The sequence below is a fragment of the Coffea arabica genome, chromosome 6c, assembly GCF_036785885.1.
Source record: "Coffea arabica cultivar ET-39 chromosome 6c, Coffea Arabica ET-39 HiFi, whole genome shotgun sequence".
Lineage (NCBI taxonomy): Eukaryota > Viridiplantae > Streptophyta > Magnoliopsida > Gentianales > Rubiaceae > Coffea > Coffea arabica.
The window spans coordinates 17,320,900-17,341,553 of NC_092320.1; the positions used below are offsets into that span (position 1 = coordinate 17,320,900).

Below are 20,654 nucleotides of genomic sequence, written 5' to 3' on the forward strand. Positions count from 1 at the left end.
GGGTCGGTGCGGTGTGTGTGGTGGGAGTGGGAGTGGGGGGTGGGAAAAGTTCTGAACTCAAAGGCGCGGAAATACTATAGCCACGTGACCACGCTTCTGTGTCCAATTTATTCAAGATCATCCCCTTGCTACGTTACAATTCGCCGCAAGCTTTTAGTCAAAATTCCAATTGGATTCTCAATTCTCATAGATTTCTTGGCAATGGAGTTAGATAACCACGCCACCGCCGCAGTCGAAGACCACCACCAACCGCGGCGGAGATTGTGCGAGAAAGGCTGCGAGAGGCCAATAAATGTCTGCCTCTGCGACACGATTCCCAAAAAACCCATCCCAACCGTCACGAAAATCGTGATTCTACACCACCCTCATGAGCAACGCCACAAGCTTGCCACCGTCCCGGTCTTAAAAAAATGCCTCGACAACTGTGAAGTTATAGTCGGAAGAAAGTTACGCTACGGCGACTCCGAGCTTCTCGATTCTCTACATGACTTTGCCGTTGAAAACCCTGATTTGCCGTTCCGAGCAATTTACCTTTTTCCTGGTATGGGAATGTTCCCTGATTGCTCTTTTTATCACTCATTTCAGAATTAGTTTTTGTCATTGTACCTTGTGCTGTAAAGTTGCACCTCTTGGAATTTGCCTAATTTTTATTGAATTTTTGTGCAAATAATTGAAATGGAATTTATGATTTACGCTTGTCCAAAATTGAATTCTGCAATTGCTAAAGAAAATGATGACATCCTAAATTGTTTTTGAATTTAGTTGTGTCAAATAGTTGGTCCGCTGGCCAGCCCAATCGATGATCAAAAAAAATTTTGCCAATGAAGTTGTTAAATTAATATAATCATGTGCCAGAAATGGTTTAATTTGGTTTGGGTCCGTGTTTGTCGCAATGAAAAGTGGAGATGAGTGTGAATTATGCCTAGTTTGGGAGATGAGATTTGAGCAGAAAAGAAAAGAAGGGAAGAGAAATGTAGCATTTCCCACGTTTGACAGTTTTAACTGAAATAGAAAGGAAGAGAATCTGACAGATTTGGAAGGAAGAAGAGGCTGCTACAGTTTAAAAAAATTTCCGGCCCAAAACGGGCGGAAAGCAGAGAAAAGCTAAGGAAAGGCTGCAAAAAACTTTTAGATTACCCATTCTATCCTTAAAAAGCTATTGAATGAAATATTTATTAACCAATGTATCCAAAATCATCTCCTTTCTTTCATAAACTCCCAAACAACACTAAAATCTCTTCTCCTCTCTTCTTATCCTTTCTTTTCTCTCATAACTTAACCTTTCTCTTCTTTTCTTTTCTATCCTCAACTCACAAACTAGCTATTAGAGTTTCCAAAGACTGAGTTTTGTTGAGTAAAATTGCTTCCTTTGTCGGGTAAAAATCATAACTTCGTTTTCAAATCAATTCGTTGAGATTGTGAAGCAAGTAATGATAGATTTAGCTTTTGCAATGTGGCGCATGAATCGGAAAAAAAAATTGAGGGTTGATTGAGACGAAATATATTTTAGTTGGACAAGCTTGCATGGCTGGGATATCAATTGCAGATTGAAGAAGTATTTGCTTTTTTAAGTTGATGGGATTCTGATTATCAACTCTTTTTTCCAGTTTTGGTTTTATACAGCATTTTAGGTGAAAAGAAATAAAATAAGAAATTGAGATCAGGAAGGACACCATAAACGTAACTTTCATGGAGTACACTGAAAATTTTGTTACTACTGCTGAGTGGCTGATTTGAGATGGAGATAGCATAGTTAGTAGTCTCTCTAAATCAATGCTTCAAGCAGTTATTTATTCCGAAGTTAGGCATGCATCTGGGTAGATAACTTCCATGGATCTGATTTCCGAAGTTTCTAATTAAATTCAAGTTTTTTGAGATAAGGGTCCGTCCACCCAAACAAAATATAGGTTGGGGCATCCATCTGCCGATGTCTCCTCCACCAAGTGAGAAGGAAATACTTAAAGGTCTAGAAGCAAGGGACTGATTGGGGAAGGCAACCCAAGAGAAGAAGTGCACTCCTCCCAAGAAGAGGACTCGGAGAAGTCAGCGCCCAGAAAGTCGGTTTAGCCGCCTCGGGTTCCTGCAGATTAGATGTCTTTGATGCAAGTTGCACTTTTGACATCCACTTTCTTAGTTTAATTGGGTTGATGATTGCACTTTTGACATTCACTTTCTTAGTTTAATTGGGTTGATGACCAGCTTTGAGAAACTCAATGCGATGTCTTTTTTGATGGTTGTAGAAGGCAATAGACATTGCTGCAAAAATTACCATACCGCTCTTCGGTATACATACATGGGTTTAGCACCAAGCGGTTTCGATCGGGGTAGGGGTACAAAGAACCCCTTCTGCCTCACCCTTCAGTGGGGGATCCTCCAATGAAAGAATTAGCGAATGGTCCGACTTCCTTTCATCAGTGGTAGGTAAACTATATGACGAAGCTATATGATGATCTTTGTGTAGAAAACAGAACAAGACTCTTTTTGGTAGAAAGGTTGAAATCTTTGTCAGAATTTTAATATGGTTTATTACTCCGGATGGATTATCAGAGTTTCTATCATTTACAACAAAAACTCTGTGAAATAAAAAATTTTAAGAATAAGATGCAGACCTGTAAGATTGGCTTCTTGACACTCTTTGATGTATTACTGACTTGTGCCTGAGACCATTATTTCGGTTCCCTTCTTCTTTCGCAATTGAATATATCAAATTCCATACAAACTTTAATTTGAGCTATTAGCTTATAATGTTGTATCATTGATGTGATTTTTCAGGAAAAGATGCATTACCATTAGCAGAGTTTAAACTGCCAAATTCATCAGCAGGTGATTCTGACATGATTAACTGTGTTCTGGTGGTATTTGATGGAACCTGGAAGCACGCCAAGGAGATGTTGCATGCAAGTTTATCATTCTTGTCCAAGTTTGCCATTCAGGCTTGCCTGGACTATGATGATAGGATTGAGGGTGGGACAATATTTGAATCAGATTTGACTCTTAGGAAGGAACCTTTTAGTGGTTGCATGAGTACGATGGAGGCAGTTGCACGTTGTTTACGGCTTTTTGAGCCTAATGGACTTGAGATTGAATCAATTTTAACTGAAGTTTTGGGCGCTATGGTTAAATTTCAAGTTTCTTTCTTGAAGCCCGTGAAGCCAAGGCCAAAGGTACTTAAGAAGACTAAAGAAGATGATAAGAAAAGGAATTGAGTTTCTTGAATTTGGCAGTTTTGAGTATCTGCAACTGATTTTCAAGAAGGTCTTGGCAGCAGCTTTGTAAAATGGCATTCAGAGATTTCACTGATGGTGCTTGGAAGCATTATTGGAGTGTGGTGCTTGATTCCTTATAGATCAAATATTTAGCTGCATTTTTTTGGATGATCATATGGGGATTTTATTAATCTATGGGGATTTTATTAATCTAAACTCCAAAGAAAACACTAAGTGGTCTCACTAGCTAAGAAGTGCATACAGGTTTATGATGGGATTTCACATGAAGCAATCAGGTCTGAGTCAACTTTTGTTGAGGTTAAAAGAGCATAGATGAGTTCCTTCCTTATCCATCAAATGCCTCGAGCAGAAACAGTTCTTACTAGTTCAAAAAGGATGAAGCAAATAGACAATGACTTGCATGAATGGTTTGTGCAGGTCACTGCTGATTCATATTTCTCCTCCATTTTTATTGCGTTTATTTTTTTGGTTGTATGTCATGTTCTAGTACAGACTTGCGTCTCGATTGATTTTTTTTTTTTTTTTTGTTCGTGGTTGCTGAGTATCCTTTTCTTCTTATTTGATAATTCCCCGCTGCTATATAGTCATCTTATTACTTTGTTGGTCATCAGAGGTGTTAGAGACTGATGCATAGCTTGTCTGCCAGTTTACCTTCTCTGATAGTTTTCAATACTTAGTATCACATTATAGCACTAACTGGCATCATGGTGCCAGATAACGATATATTGGTTATTTGGTCTCACAGCATGCATTGTTCATTTGTTTTTCCTCTTCAGATAAGTTTGGTATATGCCCCTTTTTTTGGCCCATCTTTTCTAAACATTTGATGCCTAAAATGGTGTATCCTTGGTTGTTAGTTACCCAATTAAAGAAAGAGAACTTTTGTTAGTTTGCTCAGTTCCTCCATCCCCCCATCCTTCTGTACAGTGCTGATGAAGGCATTGCTGCATTTAAATGTGATCCTTATGTGATTTTTGGTCTTTGTAGGTCTATTCAATGTTAAATTTCTTGTTCAGAGATGACATGCTGCATATTATGATGTGTGCCATTGACTGGATTTTATTTTGCAGGAAAGACTTATCTTTGGGCCTCCAATCACATAACCTATTTAACCTTCTGAACTGCAGAATGGAGATTCAGGAAGCATTATACTCAATCATGACTGTTTTATGTCACAGGATTGTGAGTGTTCTGCTTATTATCCTTTTCGCGTCAGACATACCTTGTGTTCGATTGGTGTGATCCACTATTCTACGTGGAGTTGCATATGATTGTGCTTGATTGGCACATTTCTTGGCGGACTTGGTTCTTTAACCGGAATTGGGGACCTATGTTGCACTTATCAGGCAGGTGGTGGGGGCCCCTCGTTTCCTTTATCTTACCTTTTGCTGGTGCAAGCACTTGATGGAATTGGGGCTTATCTATCCTGCTATTCATTCCTATTTGTTACTATCGGTTTCCCAACTTTTTTCGCCCTCAGCAATTCCGTGACATTGTATTGCTGTTAACTCCCCACATGGCCATGTTTCATCAGTAAGGGGAGCTTTCCAGAATGGAGCGTGGTAGACAGAAAAAATGGAGGGGAAAGTTTATGAAGCAGAGTCCTCTTCCACTACTTTTTTTAATTTTCAGTAGTATCTTTAGGAATTCCGGTGGTCAAAATCTTCTTGTCCTGCACCTACCATTTATTAACTGGTAAATGTGACGCCTGTTTTTGTCTGCTGCTGGTCCTAGTGAATTTTGATCTGAACATGTCAGTGTTACTAAATAGGTAGTGGATGAACAGTTTGAACAGTCAAAAGAAATTTGAAGGTTTGATGCAACCACCAACCTTTACTGCCTTGGCTTTGAGTGTAAGTAAATGAAGCAGCAGAGTTGGCAGTTCCTTCTACAATTCAGAGCATTGCCAAGAATTAGTAGTTGTTATAAAAGCAATGCCTATTTTCTCTCTAAGCTGACAATAGTTTTAGTCTGTCTTCCCTGTTGAGGAACGAAAGAAGATTTGGGGCATCTAGCAATGTCAAACCAAAACACGATTCTTGATCACTACAGCAACTTTAGGAGACAAAGGAATTTGACCTGTGAATTTTTCACGAGTATCAGAAATGTTAGTATAAAAGTAGAAAATATGTCTGCACTCTGTATAAAATCAATTTGTGTTATCTAAACACGTTTTTATTATCGTAGAAAAATCCGACTGGATAAAAGTTATACTCTAATCTCTAACTGTGTGCATATTTTATAATAGTATGTGTACACAACTAAAAATGAAAAGGGATTATTACCTTTAATCATGTATTTGTCCACTTTTGGAATTGTTTTAGCAGAGGGCTTCTATTTTTCTACATGATGGAAGTGTTTAATTATTGTACTAATTCGTTGGGGAAGGATCAACTTTGTGGACCCCATGGTGCCCTTAATGCTTCCTCAGAAAAGCATCAAACTTCAAATTGGAATTTTAACCCTTCCATTAATCACTTTTAATTAAGTAACGCTGGAGCCCATCAGTCCATATACCGCTGCCTCCTGCAGAACCTATGTGCTTTCTCATGGCCCAAGATTTTTTGGATTAAGGGCACATGATTTTTTGTATTTAGGCCCCGTTTCAGTTGCGGTACTTTTGGATAAAAAGCATTTTTAAGTGTTAAAAAGTACTTTTGAGGCGTTTGATGAATATCGTTCCAAAAAATTAGAAATGAAGCTGTTGGTGTGAAAAGTATTTTTAGCAAAAACTCAAAGTTGATGCTTTTATAGTAACTTTTGTGATTTAAAAATTAAAATATTAAATTTAATCATTTTATGCTATATTATAAACTAAATAAAGAGATAAATACACTTAAAAATTTTCAAATCACATATTATCCAATACTGTAAGTATACTTACTGAACTATGTTTCAAAACAACATACTTTAAAAGCATTTAATAAGTACTTTTATAAATTAAAAAAAACTCTATTAAGAAAGTATTTTTCAATATATTACCGCAACCCCAAACGACCCTTAAAATAATAGCAATAGAGCTTTAAAACATTTTAAATTTGTCCTGCCTGCCCCAAAAGTCCTAGTTTAACCTCCCATGTGGCTGGAGATGCACAAAGGGCAAAGGGCCAGACAACATGCATTTAAATCTTGGGTAAAATACATTAAACCCCCTTGTGATTTGGGTTATTGTCATAAAACCTCATCATTGTTTAAAAACCCCCATATAAACTCCTTGTGCTTTGGATTTCTTCGGAAAATGGATGGAAATCATCCAAATTGACGGAAAGACGTAAAATTCCAATGCTAACCCCGTTTTCAAAATGTACCAATAGTTATTTTAGGATTTAGCTGTTATTTTACAAAATTTCTTAATTCATTAGAACAAAAAGTAAATTAAGGGGCTAAATTGAAATTTTAAAAAGATTTCATCTTTTCCAAACAGTCATATTCTCCAACCTGCCTTTCACGCTGCAAACACTGATGCCTTTTCCATTGTCATTATCTCTAGGTTCAATCATCAATCATTTATACCAGACCTCTTTTTTGTTTTTTTTTTTTGCATTTTTCTTCCTTTTCCTTTTCTTTTCTTCCTTCATACTAAAATAGATCAGATCAAACTAATATCAACGCCAAAAATCTCAATACTAAATTAAGAAGAAACCGTTCAAATCAAAGTCAACTTGTATTAGATTTGGGCAATGAAAAATCAAAATTCAACTAAAACCCACAAAATTTCTTCACGAAAATCACTAGATCAAAAATGTCTACACATTAAGAATTACCCCCGATAACCCACTTCACATGTTCATATAAACTTTGCCGGCAGTGGCTTCGCTGAAAGCTCCGGGAACACTTGGTGGGCAATATGGAGCTTCAAGCCATGCATCGGAGTTGGAGAGACGTCTGCAATGGTGAGTAGCTTGGGCAGATTGTCCATCGAAATGAGATCTAAACAGGCCTTGTGGTCATTGATGGACTTGGCGATGCGACCCAGACCAGGAAATCTAAGCAGTAGTGTTGATGGCAACAATGGCGATGTGAAATTGGTGGTGGCGGTGGATGAGAACGAAGGGGAAAGGGATCACCTGAAGGCTATGAGATGGTGGTGTCTCTGGCTTCAAGAATCGAGTGAATTGTATGTTTAAGAGAGATTTTGAGTTGGTGAGAGAAATTCAAGTCCAATTTGAGAGGGTTTATCAAAGGTAATGGAGCTTTGGGTTTCTACTTGTAGTTGCACCAGAAGGGAAAGGAGAAAAAATGAAAAAAAAAAGGAAGAAAAAGAAGGAGGAAGGAAAGAAGAAAAAAAGAAAAGTAAAATTAACAAAGGTTGGTGTTGATTTTGCTTCAGTTTTTTCTTCAGTTTTTCTACTCCAAATAGTTCAGAAGAAAGAAAAAAAAAAAAGAAAGAACATGTTGATTTTGCTTCAGTTTTGCTTCTATTTTTCTACTCCAGATGGTTCAGAAGAAAGAAAAAAAAAAGAAAGAACAAGGAAAAAAAGAAAAGGAAAGAAAATATAAAACTATCATATTACCCTTGATGTATTGTTATCACACTTGTAACAGCTCCACCTTCCTCTAAGGCGAACCAAAGGGGTTAGCGGACTGCCTACCCAACTCTCGCCAGAACTAACGGTGCATATTAGAGCTATCTAATGCGTTTCGGAACTTACCAACGAGCGTAAGCAAGTCAAAATGGCAACATAACCCAAAATAAGAAAAATGAAATTCGGAGTCGGCCATGATAGTAACCGACCCGTCAGAACCCAACCGAAAGAGCACGTAAACATTCACATCTGAACTTTAGCGATTACAATCCAAAATGACATACAAAAGTTTTCAAAAGTTAATACATATACACGGTTTGCCAAATCAAAAGAGAAAACGCCCCAAAAGTACACTTAGGGTTTTAATACATAAACTATACAAAAGATATGTCCAACTAATTCAATTTGGCAGCCATTTGTCAAATCCAGACCAAAAGGGTTTATTTTCCTGTAAGGAAAACAAAAGGAACAGAAAGTGATGAGCTTGCGCTCAATGAGGTACCAAACAGATAGCATTAAAATCATGACATTTCACATTTAACAAATCAGATACACATGTCAGATGTAAAGCAAAGGAACCAATGATTCAAATCAGAAGGATACGAGTGGCTCTCAGGAGCCAAATTTCCAGCGCAGTACTTGATCCAAACCGGTTGACTCTCCGTCAACGTACATAGAGCCAACGCGTCCGTAGACCCCTCTTTACACCGAATTCCGTCCACCAAACACCCCTTTACCGGGCCCGCTCACTGTAACCGAACAGAAATGGTAATACTCGAGTATACCGGAATCAAGGGTCTCAATACCCAAAGATCCCAAAACAGACTACCGTGGTTCGTTATCTAATCGTCCAGGCCCTTGCCGGCCCGACTCGAATAATTTAGCCACAGGATTTGAGCTCATAGGTCACAGAAAGGTCGTTGGTTACAAGTTTCCAAACGACGTCCGAACAGATACAGATACAGATACAGATATCAGATACAGATCCAGATATCAGATTGACACCAAAATTGGCATAGGAACAGACAAGAGAACGAGTGTGATAAAGTACACTCTCGTCTCAAACAAATTAAACAGATTGCAGAGTAGAAATCAAGTTAAACAGCAATGGAGGGGAGTGGTACACTCACCGATTCAACTTCAGAAATTTCACTTCAGATTGGCCTTAATCGCCAAGAAACCAAACCAATTGAAGGTTTCACATCCATAATCGAGTAAACACAATGCACATGAGGCTCGACTACTAGTCGTATGCCTCGCTAAATAATTACTAATGCAAGGATACAAAACATGATTTTTGGGAACAAAAAGATAGCATAAAGACCTAGGTTCAACAACCCAAAAGCCCTTTTATTTCTACCAAAAGGCAAATCCAACTTAAAAGAACCAAACGGCCTAGAAAATCGGGCAGCACTTCCCCTAAATTTCTTACTTTTCCAGCCATTAAGGCTTCATTATTTCCTCGAATCAGTCCCAACATCTCACACAAAATTCACCTCATTTTCAAAAGCCATTCACTAGGCTCAAAGTAAAAGTTAACTAGGAAATGACCGGAATAAGAGTAAGCCTTAAAACATGCAAACAAGTACAATGAGACTCGATAACTAATCATAAATCAGTGCCAAATATGACCCCAATAGGGTTCCATAAGCATATATAATCATTAGAGAAAACCAGAAAATTCAGAAATGCAATTAGCTTTGACCCTGAAAAAAAAACAGTTTTTGACTTCTTTTTGCAGTAATGGCACCAAATGCCCTATGATTATCGGATGAAGGTGTAAGACCCACCATTTCGAAGCTAAAAGACAGGGCTACAACATCACAGAAGGCCACTCAACCCAGTTTTGAGTGCAAACAGGTCAAAAATGCAAGATACTACATCAAAATGTAAAACAGATTCACCAAAACGCATTCTAGCGGAAATATCATAACTCAGGCTCTACAAGTTCAAATCCAGAAATTCCAAAACCATTTGAAAGCTAAGAAATAGGGCTAAATTCCATCAGAAGGCCTCAACAACCAATTCGGAAGCATTCCAGACCAAAACAACCAATTACAGTCGCAAATCCCAATTTCGGGTAAAACCAGAACAGTAATAGTAATTTCGACTTATCTCATTCTACACTACTTCGATTGACCTGAAATTTGTAGGCACCTTTAAAATGTCATTCCCTACAACTTTCATGTTTTGAGCTAAGGCCAATTCGGCCTCTATCTAGGACCTAAAATTTCGGACAGAATGAAGAACCAAGGAACCCTAATTTTCCAGATTTCTTCCAAAACAGAAATTGATTGCAATTGTCCACTTTTTCCACCTCCTAGAGTCATTATATACCAATTCCAATCATCATAGTTAGCCAAACAATCATGCTTATATTAAAACAGAAAAATCCCCAAAAATAATAAAACTTCATCACTTCAACCACAAATCAAGAAATAATCCATAATATTGCATCTCATACCACCACTAATCATGATTTAAGCATCAATTAAGGGAAGAGGGTGGTTCTTCACAACTTACCTTAAAACAAGAGAGAGAGAGAGCTATTGGTCACCTTAACTTTCCAAAAAACTTCACACAACAACTCACCAACACTTCCTTAAGTGGTTTTATGGAGCAAAATCAAGGTTGGATGGTTGGTTTTGATGATTTGGAACAAGATTGAAGTGTTTTCTTCCTTGTGCTTGGAGTAAGAGAGAGAGAAAGAGAGCAAGAGAGTGCCAGCTACCATGGAGGATATTTTGATGATTTTTGGGTCATTTTTGGTTTATTTAAGTCAAATGGTAAGACCATGAATAGTGGTCTTAAGGTTCAACCACTCAAATGGTGACGCTTGTCACCTTATTTAATGACTTGCCTAACTTTTTTGTCTCTCTTACACCTACCCACTTGGTACCTCTAAATATCTCATAACATCCGGTAAATTAATTCCAATATCCAAAACTTAACCTAGTTGGCCGACTTTCCGCACTAGCGGGTCCCACGTCCAATATACGCTCTTAATTTCTCAAAAACTAACCGATACTAGAAAAATCATTTAAAAGCTATATTTACTCATAAAATTTATTTGCACAATTTTTCGAATAAAGAAAAGATGGAAAAACGTATAATTAAAAGAAATTAAAACCTAGAAATTAAGAAAATTATGGGTCGTCACAACAATCGCTTGTTAAGCATGTGTAATTCACTTTTCGTCAATTTGGATGATTTCCATCCATTTCCCAAAAAGTCCAAAGCACAAGGAGTTTATATGGGGGTTTTTAAATAATGAAGAGGCTTTATGATAATAACCCAAACTACAAGGGGATTTAATGTACTTTACCCTTAAATCTTTGATATCCCAATACAACATGCATGGTAAGTTCCATCAATTAATGGTTACTGTTCCTAGAGCTATCAAAGATGAGGAAATTGATTTCCAATAAATAGGTCATTTCATATTTGATGGGTTTTTTTTTTTTGTCGTAACGGCACATTTAGGTTAGTCTAACCTACTCCTACTCCTACGGAGGGAAGGGAGCCTACTCTAAAGGGTGGCCTAACTAAGCCGAGAACCTGACGGAGACTGTTATTTATACAGTTTTATGTGGTATTTGGTAAAGTGTCAAGATTTTATTCTTTGTTTTTTTCTTTTTCTGATCTCTAGTTGTCAAATGCTATTGCAGCGCAATCAGATTTTCAAAAGTTTAGTGTTTAACAAAATAGGTTAATATAAACCGAGGACTAGTTTGCTAGTTTAGCACTCAATGAGTATGCCCAAATATTACATGTGTCAATGTAAGTCATCTTATTCTAGTGATTTGAGATTCTCAAACTTTCGAAGAGTTCTACGCTAACCGAGAGAACATTGACCCTTTACAAATATAATAGGGTTGAAGAATATGTTTTCTTTGTATTTTCTGAACTACAAGTGTGTCTGGATAATAGATTATTTGGAATAATTTTATGAAAAAATATTATAATATTTTTTTGATGTAACGTATATAAAATAAAAAAAGATTGAAAATGTGTTGATAATAAAAAAAAAAGGCTAATATTCTCCATCCAAAATGCTCGTCGATTTTGACGTGAAGCTGATGATTGTACAGTACCAGTGTTGTTAAAACTCATAGTCGTGTGTAAGGCTTTTTTTAAAGTTGAAAAGGATTTTTTAAATAGAAAATTTTTGCTGTCAAAATTCATTTACCTTGTCTAATAGTAGAAGTTTGGATTCGAGTTTTGCTACAAGCGATTTGTCGTTGAGAGGGCAGTAACCTACCGTAGGCTTAAAATGGATGACCTTTCGCCCCTCTTGAGCTTTATTTTACCCAAAATAAAAAAGAAAAAAAGAAAGCACAAGGTTCCATCTTTTGAAACACCAACAGACTAGACGGATTTCATGCATCGGAGTACTTATGAAATTTGGAAACTCTATTATGATACTTCCTTTTTTTTTTTTTTTGCAAAAAAAACGTTTATATAAGTTTAGCTTCGATTACTATCACAGGTCATGATATGCTTTTAGGATAATAGGTCAAAGAATTCTTACAAATTGCTTACGAATACAATCCTCGTGTTAGTACTGAAATTTGAATATGTGATCTTATGTAATGATATATATACATAATATCTAATAATTTCTTGTTACATAACGGAAGCGTCACTCATTAGGGACATAAGTATCTAACTAACATAGGCAGCATTTGCCACCTAAAATCGGATAGCAGTTCGACTAAACTATTAGGTTAGGGGTCGACTAATCTGATTGGTCGAACAATCCATTGACATTACTTTGATGTCATAATTATTTTATATTTTTATAAGTTTTAAAAATATTAAAATTAAGTTCTTAGTTATATTTCAGCCAACTATATAAAATGTTCCAAAAATATTTGGCTTGCAATTAAATATACACCTAAAAATAATTTATACAAATGTGAATCTATGTCTAAAACATGTCCATTTTTCAAAACTACTTGCAAAACTAAATTAAAATAAATCATACCGAATTCGAGATCTTTTTGTTTAGAATATGGTTTTCTAATGCAAGTTGGAATCACTAATGATAAATTAATAAGATGATACGAATGAAAACTTCTTGGTTTAGAGATCGTTTAGGGGTGTGAGTGATTTTGGTGTTTATACTAAGTGATGGCATTTTTTTTTTATTTCAATGAATAAATGAAAGTTTTACAATTTAGGTAACTTAAATTATGTTTGGAAAAAACAAGAAAGAAAAGTTTAGAAACCGGATAAAACAGATGAATTGAGTCACTGATTGTGCCCGATTTTTTATGATTTTGACTAATTTTTGACAGAACGATTTTGTGCTACTAACCAATTCGAAAAGAAGATCGGTTCATGATCGAACTAGCTGGTGCAGCACGGGTTTGGATAACACCACCTCAAACACATCTATAAGTATCTACTTGGATTCTGCAAAAAATAACGCATCTCAACAGCTTACGAGCATATTCACTAGAATTGTTTTTAACTTGAGCCTGGATGGACCTCAAATTTCCGACCTCAAATCCCTGGTTTTTTTTACTCTTTTTCCGGCCTCAATACCCTGCTCTTTTTTACTCTTTTTGTGCAGGCTTTTTGCCCCGTTGACTAGGCTGTGCTGCTGTTGACTACCCCAATATATATACTCAGACAAGATGACAAGAAGCGTGAGGGTAACTCTTAACTGCCAAACTGTGATGAGGCATGAAATGACATGACAAACATACGAACACGCCATTCCCAGTGTTTGTCAGTTTGGATTCTTGAAGTCTTGAGACAAAAAAGCTTCTTTGTACCCTTCCTTCCACAATCTATCTGTTTTGCTGAAAAAAATGCTGTCGTTTTCTACATATATTGCCAGTTATATGTACTGCATATAAACACACTTAGTATGCATAATACATGCATAGACGTGCATACACATACGTGTAGATACAGCACAAATGTCATGTCACAATCACCGGCTAGTTATTATTTATGTAGGTTTTTTTTTTCTTTTCTATATCTTCTTGGACTTGGGAGAAAGTTGATAGAAAAACATTACTTGGCAAACAATTTACGTGTGTGAAGTGAATTAAGCTTATATTTCCCTCAAAGCAAAGTCCCTCTCTATCTTGTTGGTTGATGTCGACAAACATTGTTGAATTTGCTCTCCCCGTTTCATGGTGGTTGTTTTCTGCTGTACCCCACCACCGTCCACGGACGATGAATCCAACATTTCTCTCTCAAAAACAAATTTTTGTATATGTATATATCTTCAAGAATGCCATAACGTGAATCAAAGTTCAAAGATTAGGAGATAGGTGGAAGAAGAATGCATGAAAAAGAAGGTTTATAGGAAGATGGCCCCGCGAACGAGCATTTTCTCTTTGTTTCCTTTTTCTTTCCCGGTTTTCGAAAGGCCCACCAGCAAAGTCTCAGCCGATATTTCCCATTTTTCTTTTTTGATTGATTTTGATGGAAACCAATAGTGACATTTCTTTTCTTGGAGCTTTGTGAAGAATATCTAAATTTGGTAGTTGGATATGATGTACCTTTGAGGATATTTAAGTGTGCATTTCTTTTTTTTTTTTTTTGGCTAAATGAAATATAATAGAAAGAGTAATTTTTTTTCAGGGTTAATTGTAAAACACTAATCTGAAGTTTCTTCGAGTTGCAAAGTGTCCCTCAAATTATCAATTTTTTCATGATACATTTCAATCAACTAATTGCTGGAGGAATTTAATATTTAAAAAGGAACCTCTGCTGAGGTTTTCAACAATTTCACAAAGCTTCCCCTAATATTTCAAAATTACACATATCTCCCCTATTGCTGCAAAAATACTCTACTATCTCTATATAGGATATTTAATGACTTTCTTTTTTTGGAAAATTTCAAAAATTTCAAGAAAAATCAAAATTGACTTATTTTATCTCTCTCTCTCTCTTCCTCCTTTCTACTTTACTCTTTCTTCCATTTCCTTTTTTTTGCTAAATTCCTGCCACCCATTCCTCTCTGCCTAATATTCTTCCTACAATTTATAACCAAATTCTATCTATCATCCTTTACCCGTATTTATCCCCTCCTTTCTTTCTTCTTCTTCTTTTTTTTAATCTATATTCTCATCTATTTTTTGCAAATATGATTAGGTTCATCCTTTTTATCCTTTTAATTCTAAGTGTAATGGGTTTGATTTTTTTGTGTCTATTTATATTATCCAGTGTTGGTAGATTATGGGTGATAAAATTTAGTGATGTCAAAAGTCAAAAATTTGAGGGATGGATGGGCTTTAAAATGGGTGGTTGGGAAAAAAATAAAGGAGGTTGGAAAAAGAGGAAGACGAAAGATTTGCGCTATTGATTGTTAATGAAACGTTGATTTTGGGTAAAATTTGAGGTCGAGTTTTATCCAGTTTAGCTCAAAGTGACGGATTTAATTGACTTGTGTAGTAAATGTAGGGGTTGGGGTTACTGAACATAAAATAGATTGTAGTGTTTTGAGTGCTAGACTTATTGAAATTTATTTTGATTTAAATTCGGGTGTTTGCTTAGCTTTTGTAGTGGCGTTGCTTGGAAGAAGGCAATTATCATAGTTGAATTTTTTTTTTCCAAACTTTTATTTTTGGCAGAAAGGGTTTGTTGGCTTTAGTGTTAGAAGAAAGACAATCAACAAAACTCTTTTTATTTTTCCTTTTTATCTTTTTGACAAAAAGGGTCGTTTAGGACATTTGAAGGAAGTGGTAGCCTATTGGGCCTATTTTGAAGCATAAATAGTGAAAGTAAGAGAGGTGAGTGTAATTTTTTAAACCTAAGGGGAGCTTTCTGAAATTGTTAGAGACCTCAAGGGAGGTTTATGAAATTATCCCATTTAAAAAGGCACTAATATTTCTGGATTCGGTCAAGTGACCAAAGTGTCCCTTCCTCTACAACTGACTCATCTAAGTATATTCATGAGTTTTTTTTCCTCTAAAACAAACTCAAAAAAAGGTGTCCAAATGAAAAATGAATAATGAATTAAATCGACTTGCGTCTATTAGTGGAATTGTGGAAAGCAAATTGGCAGCTCTACAATTGCCACCCTTTTCCACCGCCCCTGGCCAACCAATCGGCCCCCTGAAGTTTTTTTCATATATATTACAGCAATTTGAGTCAATTTAACGTTGTCTCTTCCACACAAAAAAAAAAAAAAAAAACTGGTTAAAAGGAATACCAGATATTATAATGTAACAATAAAATACTCCCTTCGTCCCACTTTGATAGTCCTGTTTCTTTTTTCACACAATTTAAGAAAAAATAGTTAATTTTGTTGGAAAAGTAAATTTAGATTGCTTTTTTTCTAAAATACCCTCACATTAAATATGGTACAATTTTATGAGAACTTGAATTAATGGTAAAAAAAAAATCAACTCTTATTAAATGGGGTAGGTTTATAGTAACAACTACTTACATTGAATAAGGGTATTTTAGAAAAATTAAAATATAACTACATTCTTCAATTGAAAAGTGGACTACAATTTGGAACAGATGAAAAAGGAATATAGGACTATCAAAGTGGGACAGAGGGAGTAAGATAATAAGAGTTGATGAAACTTTGTAGTATGGAGAACTAAAAATACTTTTCTCTTTTTTGGGAGAAAAAAAAATAAGGAAGTTTATTAGACAATGTCAGCCAATTAAACAAATCAAAACCATTTCAGAGGGAAAATCCAGCAACCAGATTATAGGTGGAAAAATTCACAATCAGAAGAACAAGGAAGAAGCATCGAATATTCTGATTACTTTTGACTGAGCTCTCTGGGATATACCACAAATTTGAGGTACATATGTCCATTGGTCAAATGGATCTTGTAACCCCAAATTACTACAATAGTTTGAAGGTGATATAAAAGATAGAAGGAGGTTTGCAAGAATAATGCCATAGTAACAAGGAATCTCTCTATTTTCTACCCTTTCTTTCTTGCATCCAGAAAAGAGCTTTGCTTATTCACGCCTTAAGATGCCTGGCTTGATCCAGTACAAATGTGGTCCTATTATATATGTGTGTTTCGCAGACAATTTAAAAGCTAACTTAACCACTGGAGCAGCAATAAGTGGGAAAAAGAAGAACCAAACTTTTTCAGCCAACAAAGCACACCAACATTTACAGTTAAGGAATTTGTACGACTTTGCATGCCTTGTTGCGCCCATATGTACATTTGAAGATTGAAGAAGAAGCATATGACGTAACGAGAATATACTACTACGAGGATATTGAGGAGACGAAGGAAGAATTTGAACAGTATAACTTTTCTTTTGTGTTTAGAGTAGGGAATGTGTGTAGTTGTATACTAGTTCAACATGCAATCAAGTTAGCACATGACATAGAATAGCACAATGAACTTCCAGTGTAGCTAATGGATATAACATGAAAAGATACGAGGGCAGTCGTCCCTTTTTGTAGCTAATTTTTGTATTATCAAGTGTTAATATATAAAAATACCGTCTCCGTTTGTTGAAAAAAAAAAATTGTGCTAGCTTTCTTTTATTCGAGAAAGATATGGATTTAACAGGTCTACCATCCCTTCTCCCCCTCCTAATCTTGTTTCCTAGTTCTTCCCACTAGGCTGCAATAATGGATTGGTCAAGTCCATGTCTAGGTTATATAACTCAAGCTCAACCAAAATGACCTAAGTTTGGGTTGACCAAAACTCGAACTTAACTCAAGCTCCATAGAGTATCTAATCACAATTTCGAGCTTGACTGGATTGGTATATTGATTACACAACTCGAACGGAGCATTACATCAAAACCAAGCTCATATTTCTGCCTTCTTATTAATCGAAATGATCGTTGATAATACTTAGCAAACTTTACGTATTATATAGAGCCATATTAAGCTCAACGAGTTGAATATTTACCAAATCAAGAATGTTTCAACTAGCTATTTGAGCGGCTCCTAAGCAGCTAGAATCATATGCAACCTCGGTTCTTGAATGTCGTTTGGCCTTCTTTCCTATCTTTTTTAGTTACCATCTTTATGCTATTGCGATTGTTTTACAATTCAAATATCCCAGGAAAATAAGAAAGGGACATGCACAAAAAAGAGAAGATATCAACCCTTGCATTTCAGAATTGTATTTATTTAATTCCAAATTATCTCTTTGTCGGAAGAGGGGCAGGAACGATTCATGGCCAAGATTTGGTCAAAAAAATTGTACGGTCCAAATTTCATCTTGTATCTCAATTTTAATAACATGTGTAGGACTCCCAAAATTTTATTCTAAAGTTACACGTTGTCGAAAGTATTACACCGTATGCAAACAAAATTATGTCGTGTGCAAAAATGCACGTAACAGTTCCTGCCCCCTGTCCCTCTTTGTCACTGCAAAGGTAATCCCCAATTAAAATGTATCTGTCACTACAGAGAATTAGCCAAAGTGACGGAGCTAATGATGCCTTAGTCAGTAGTCAAGTTCAAACTATTGAAAAAGTAAACAATTTTTTTTTTAAGTAACAGATATATTTTTATATAATCAATTTTACTCTCATCGCACAAGTGTCTTAGCACTTACATAATAAAACTATAAACAAATAATTGAACAGCAAATGGGGCTCTATTCGAACTGGTATAGACTTCCATTGATGAAATCAGTAATTTTCATAGAGATTGACCTCTAAAGTATACGTCTTTCTAGTTGATGGATTCCACTGGTTCAAATAATGTGTCCTATCTAATCTCTTATTAGACAAACCAGCTGCACAAAAAGCTATTTTCCTCAACCATTTGTGTTGCCTTCACATGTATCTTAAATTCTCAACCATTTCTTCTTTTTTTTGCATTTAGGGTTCGTTTGTTTTGGGTGAAAATATTTTCCTAATTTCCCGTGTTTGGTTGCACAAAAGTTACTGAAAACATTTTTCTATGTAAAATATTTTCACTCATCTTATGGAAAACAACTTTCCTTCCAAACTTACTGAAGTTGTTTTCCGAAATGCATGCATCTCGCCTGTAGTATGTTCCAAACTTACTGAAAATATTTTGTAGTATGTTCTTTTTTTTTTTTTTAGTGTAAACAGGAGGATTCGAACCCAAAACCTCTTCCTTACACTCCCTCCCCCGTACCACCCAACCCAACCCAGCCCAACCCTCCCCCTAGTATATCCAAAAAAAAAAAAAAAAACTTCATCCTGCTCATCCTATGCTAGTAATTAATTATGTATAATAGGGACATTCTTTTCTAGAGAAACTTTCAGCAGTGAGAGTGCAAGACATATGTCACAATAAGCATTGCATGTGATTGATATTTGACACTAAATGGCCAGCAATTTGTTTATTGCTTAAAGAGATATTTTTTATTTATATATACATTTCTCCAAGATTTTTTAAAGTTAAACAATGAGATAAATTTTCTTATTTTACATGGGAAGAAGTATGTAGTTATAATGTGTAGAAAGTAAAGATAGAGATAAAAGTGAAAATATTTCAAAAGTTAAACAAACACCAGAAAAATGAAAATGAAGTAAGAAAATATTTTCAATAAACTAACCAAACACCTGAAAATGATGAAAGGGAAATGATTTTCATGAAAAATTACTTCCACGAAAAATATTTTTCCAAGGAAAACATTTTACTTCCAACCAAACAGACCCTTAAAGAATGCCCTCTTCTTCTCTTTACACTTCTGACTTCTTTTCCTTTATTTGCATAAACTTTAACTAGTTTGAAAATGAGCATGGCATTGCTCCCTTTTCTACCCAAATGAGTTCAATTGTTTTCTGAGTACCTGTAATGTGCTTTCTTGATTCGAATTGAAGTACTTGGTTGACCTAAACAGTGTATTATTGGTAGCTCATTGATTTTGATATTCACAATTCTACAATTATTTGGTGAATGTAATTTTATCTAAAGAAAACTTTACAAATGGGCCCTCACATTTTCATATGACCTGTTTTTAGCCCCCCCAACATATACGAAACGTAGTAATTTGGTCCACAACTCCATTTTTTTTTTTTTTTTTTGGCATGAAAATGCTACTCACAAGCATGATTTTGTGCGTGTGACGTGCAATTGGAAGAAATGTCATTTTACTTCCAAGTTTTCAATTTGAATGGGCTAAGCATGTAGAGTAAAATTTTGAATCGGCATAAAATGAAACTGTGTAGTATGTATACTCTATTAGCCTTTTTCTTTTTTAATAAAACGTATGATCAAAGGTTGGAGCAAAAAAAAAAAAAAAAAAAAGAGTTTAACAAAAAATACTATATAAATTCATACTTGAAAAATGCAAATATATCTAATAGTTGAGTAATTAAAATAATTACCATAATTTTAAGATATTGTGCTACATTAATTTAAATGCTCATTCTTATCCTAGCTTGTGCATAAGATTTTAAATTTGTTACTGCATTACCATTTTATTGCCTTTTTAAATGTACAAAATCATTAAATAACTTTGCTGCTTTTGTTTAAACTTGGATGACATGTCATTGTCAATATACAAATTCTAAAATTACCTCAAATTGAAGTATATTATAAAGCATAAAATGGAAAAATTTCTTTTTATTTATTTTATAATTAACTGAAAAGTATGAGTATTTTTATAATATTCATCAATTGTAGGTAATTCGTGAATATTTAAATTGCATATAAATGTGTGATAGATGGGTGGAATATGAGCTTTTGCTAATTATTAGCTTAATACTTGTAATAGTCTAAAGAGTAAAGAGGCACCTCTCTAGAAAATAGAGTCGCCAAAAATAATTTTTACATTCCACCAATGTAAAGTAGAGCACATAAAATAATTTGCAAAATACATCATGGATTAAAGTAGAATAACTTGCAAATGCGAGGGACTATCGTAAGCAATTCTCGCCTCTCTGTTTAACCATGAAAATTGTAGACTACTTTGTATGTAATAGCCTGCTGCCTGCATGATAAAGTGGCACAATGGGCTAG

General features: G+C 35.3%; 1 protein-coding gene across 3 annotated transcripts; it reads left to right on the top strand.

The window, feature by feature from the left end:
- The first annotated feature begins 53 nt into the window (after positions 1–53).
- LOC140008521 (tRNA-uridine aminocarboxypropyltransferase A-like) lies at positions 54–5,180 on the top strand. 3 transcript variants are annotated; one of them, XM_072053152.1, is made up of 3 exons: positions 54–541; positions 2,773–3,644; positions 4,298–5,180. In XM_072053152.1, exons 1-2 carry the CDS (start codon positions 202–204, stop codon positions 3,204–3,206), a joined length of 774 nt encoding a protein of 257 aa, XP_071909253.1. In that variant the 5' UTR covers positions 54–201; the 3' UTR covers positions 3,207–3,644; positions 4,298–5,180. The 3 variants fall into 3 exon arrangements, with proteins under 3 accessions (XP_071909253.1, XP_071909254.1, XP_071909255.1); XM_072053153.1 differs by having other exon boundaries at positions 4,355–5,180; XM_072053154.1 differs by lacking the exon at positions 54–541 and adding an exon at positions 2,258–2,417.
- Positions 5,181–20,654: the final 15,474 nt, after the last annotated feature.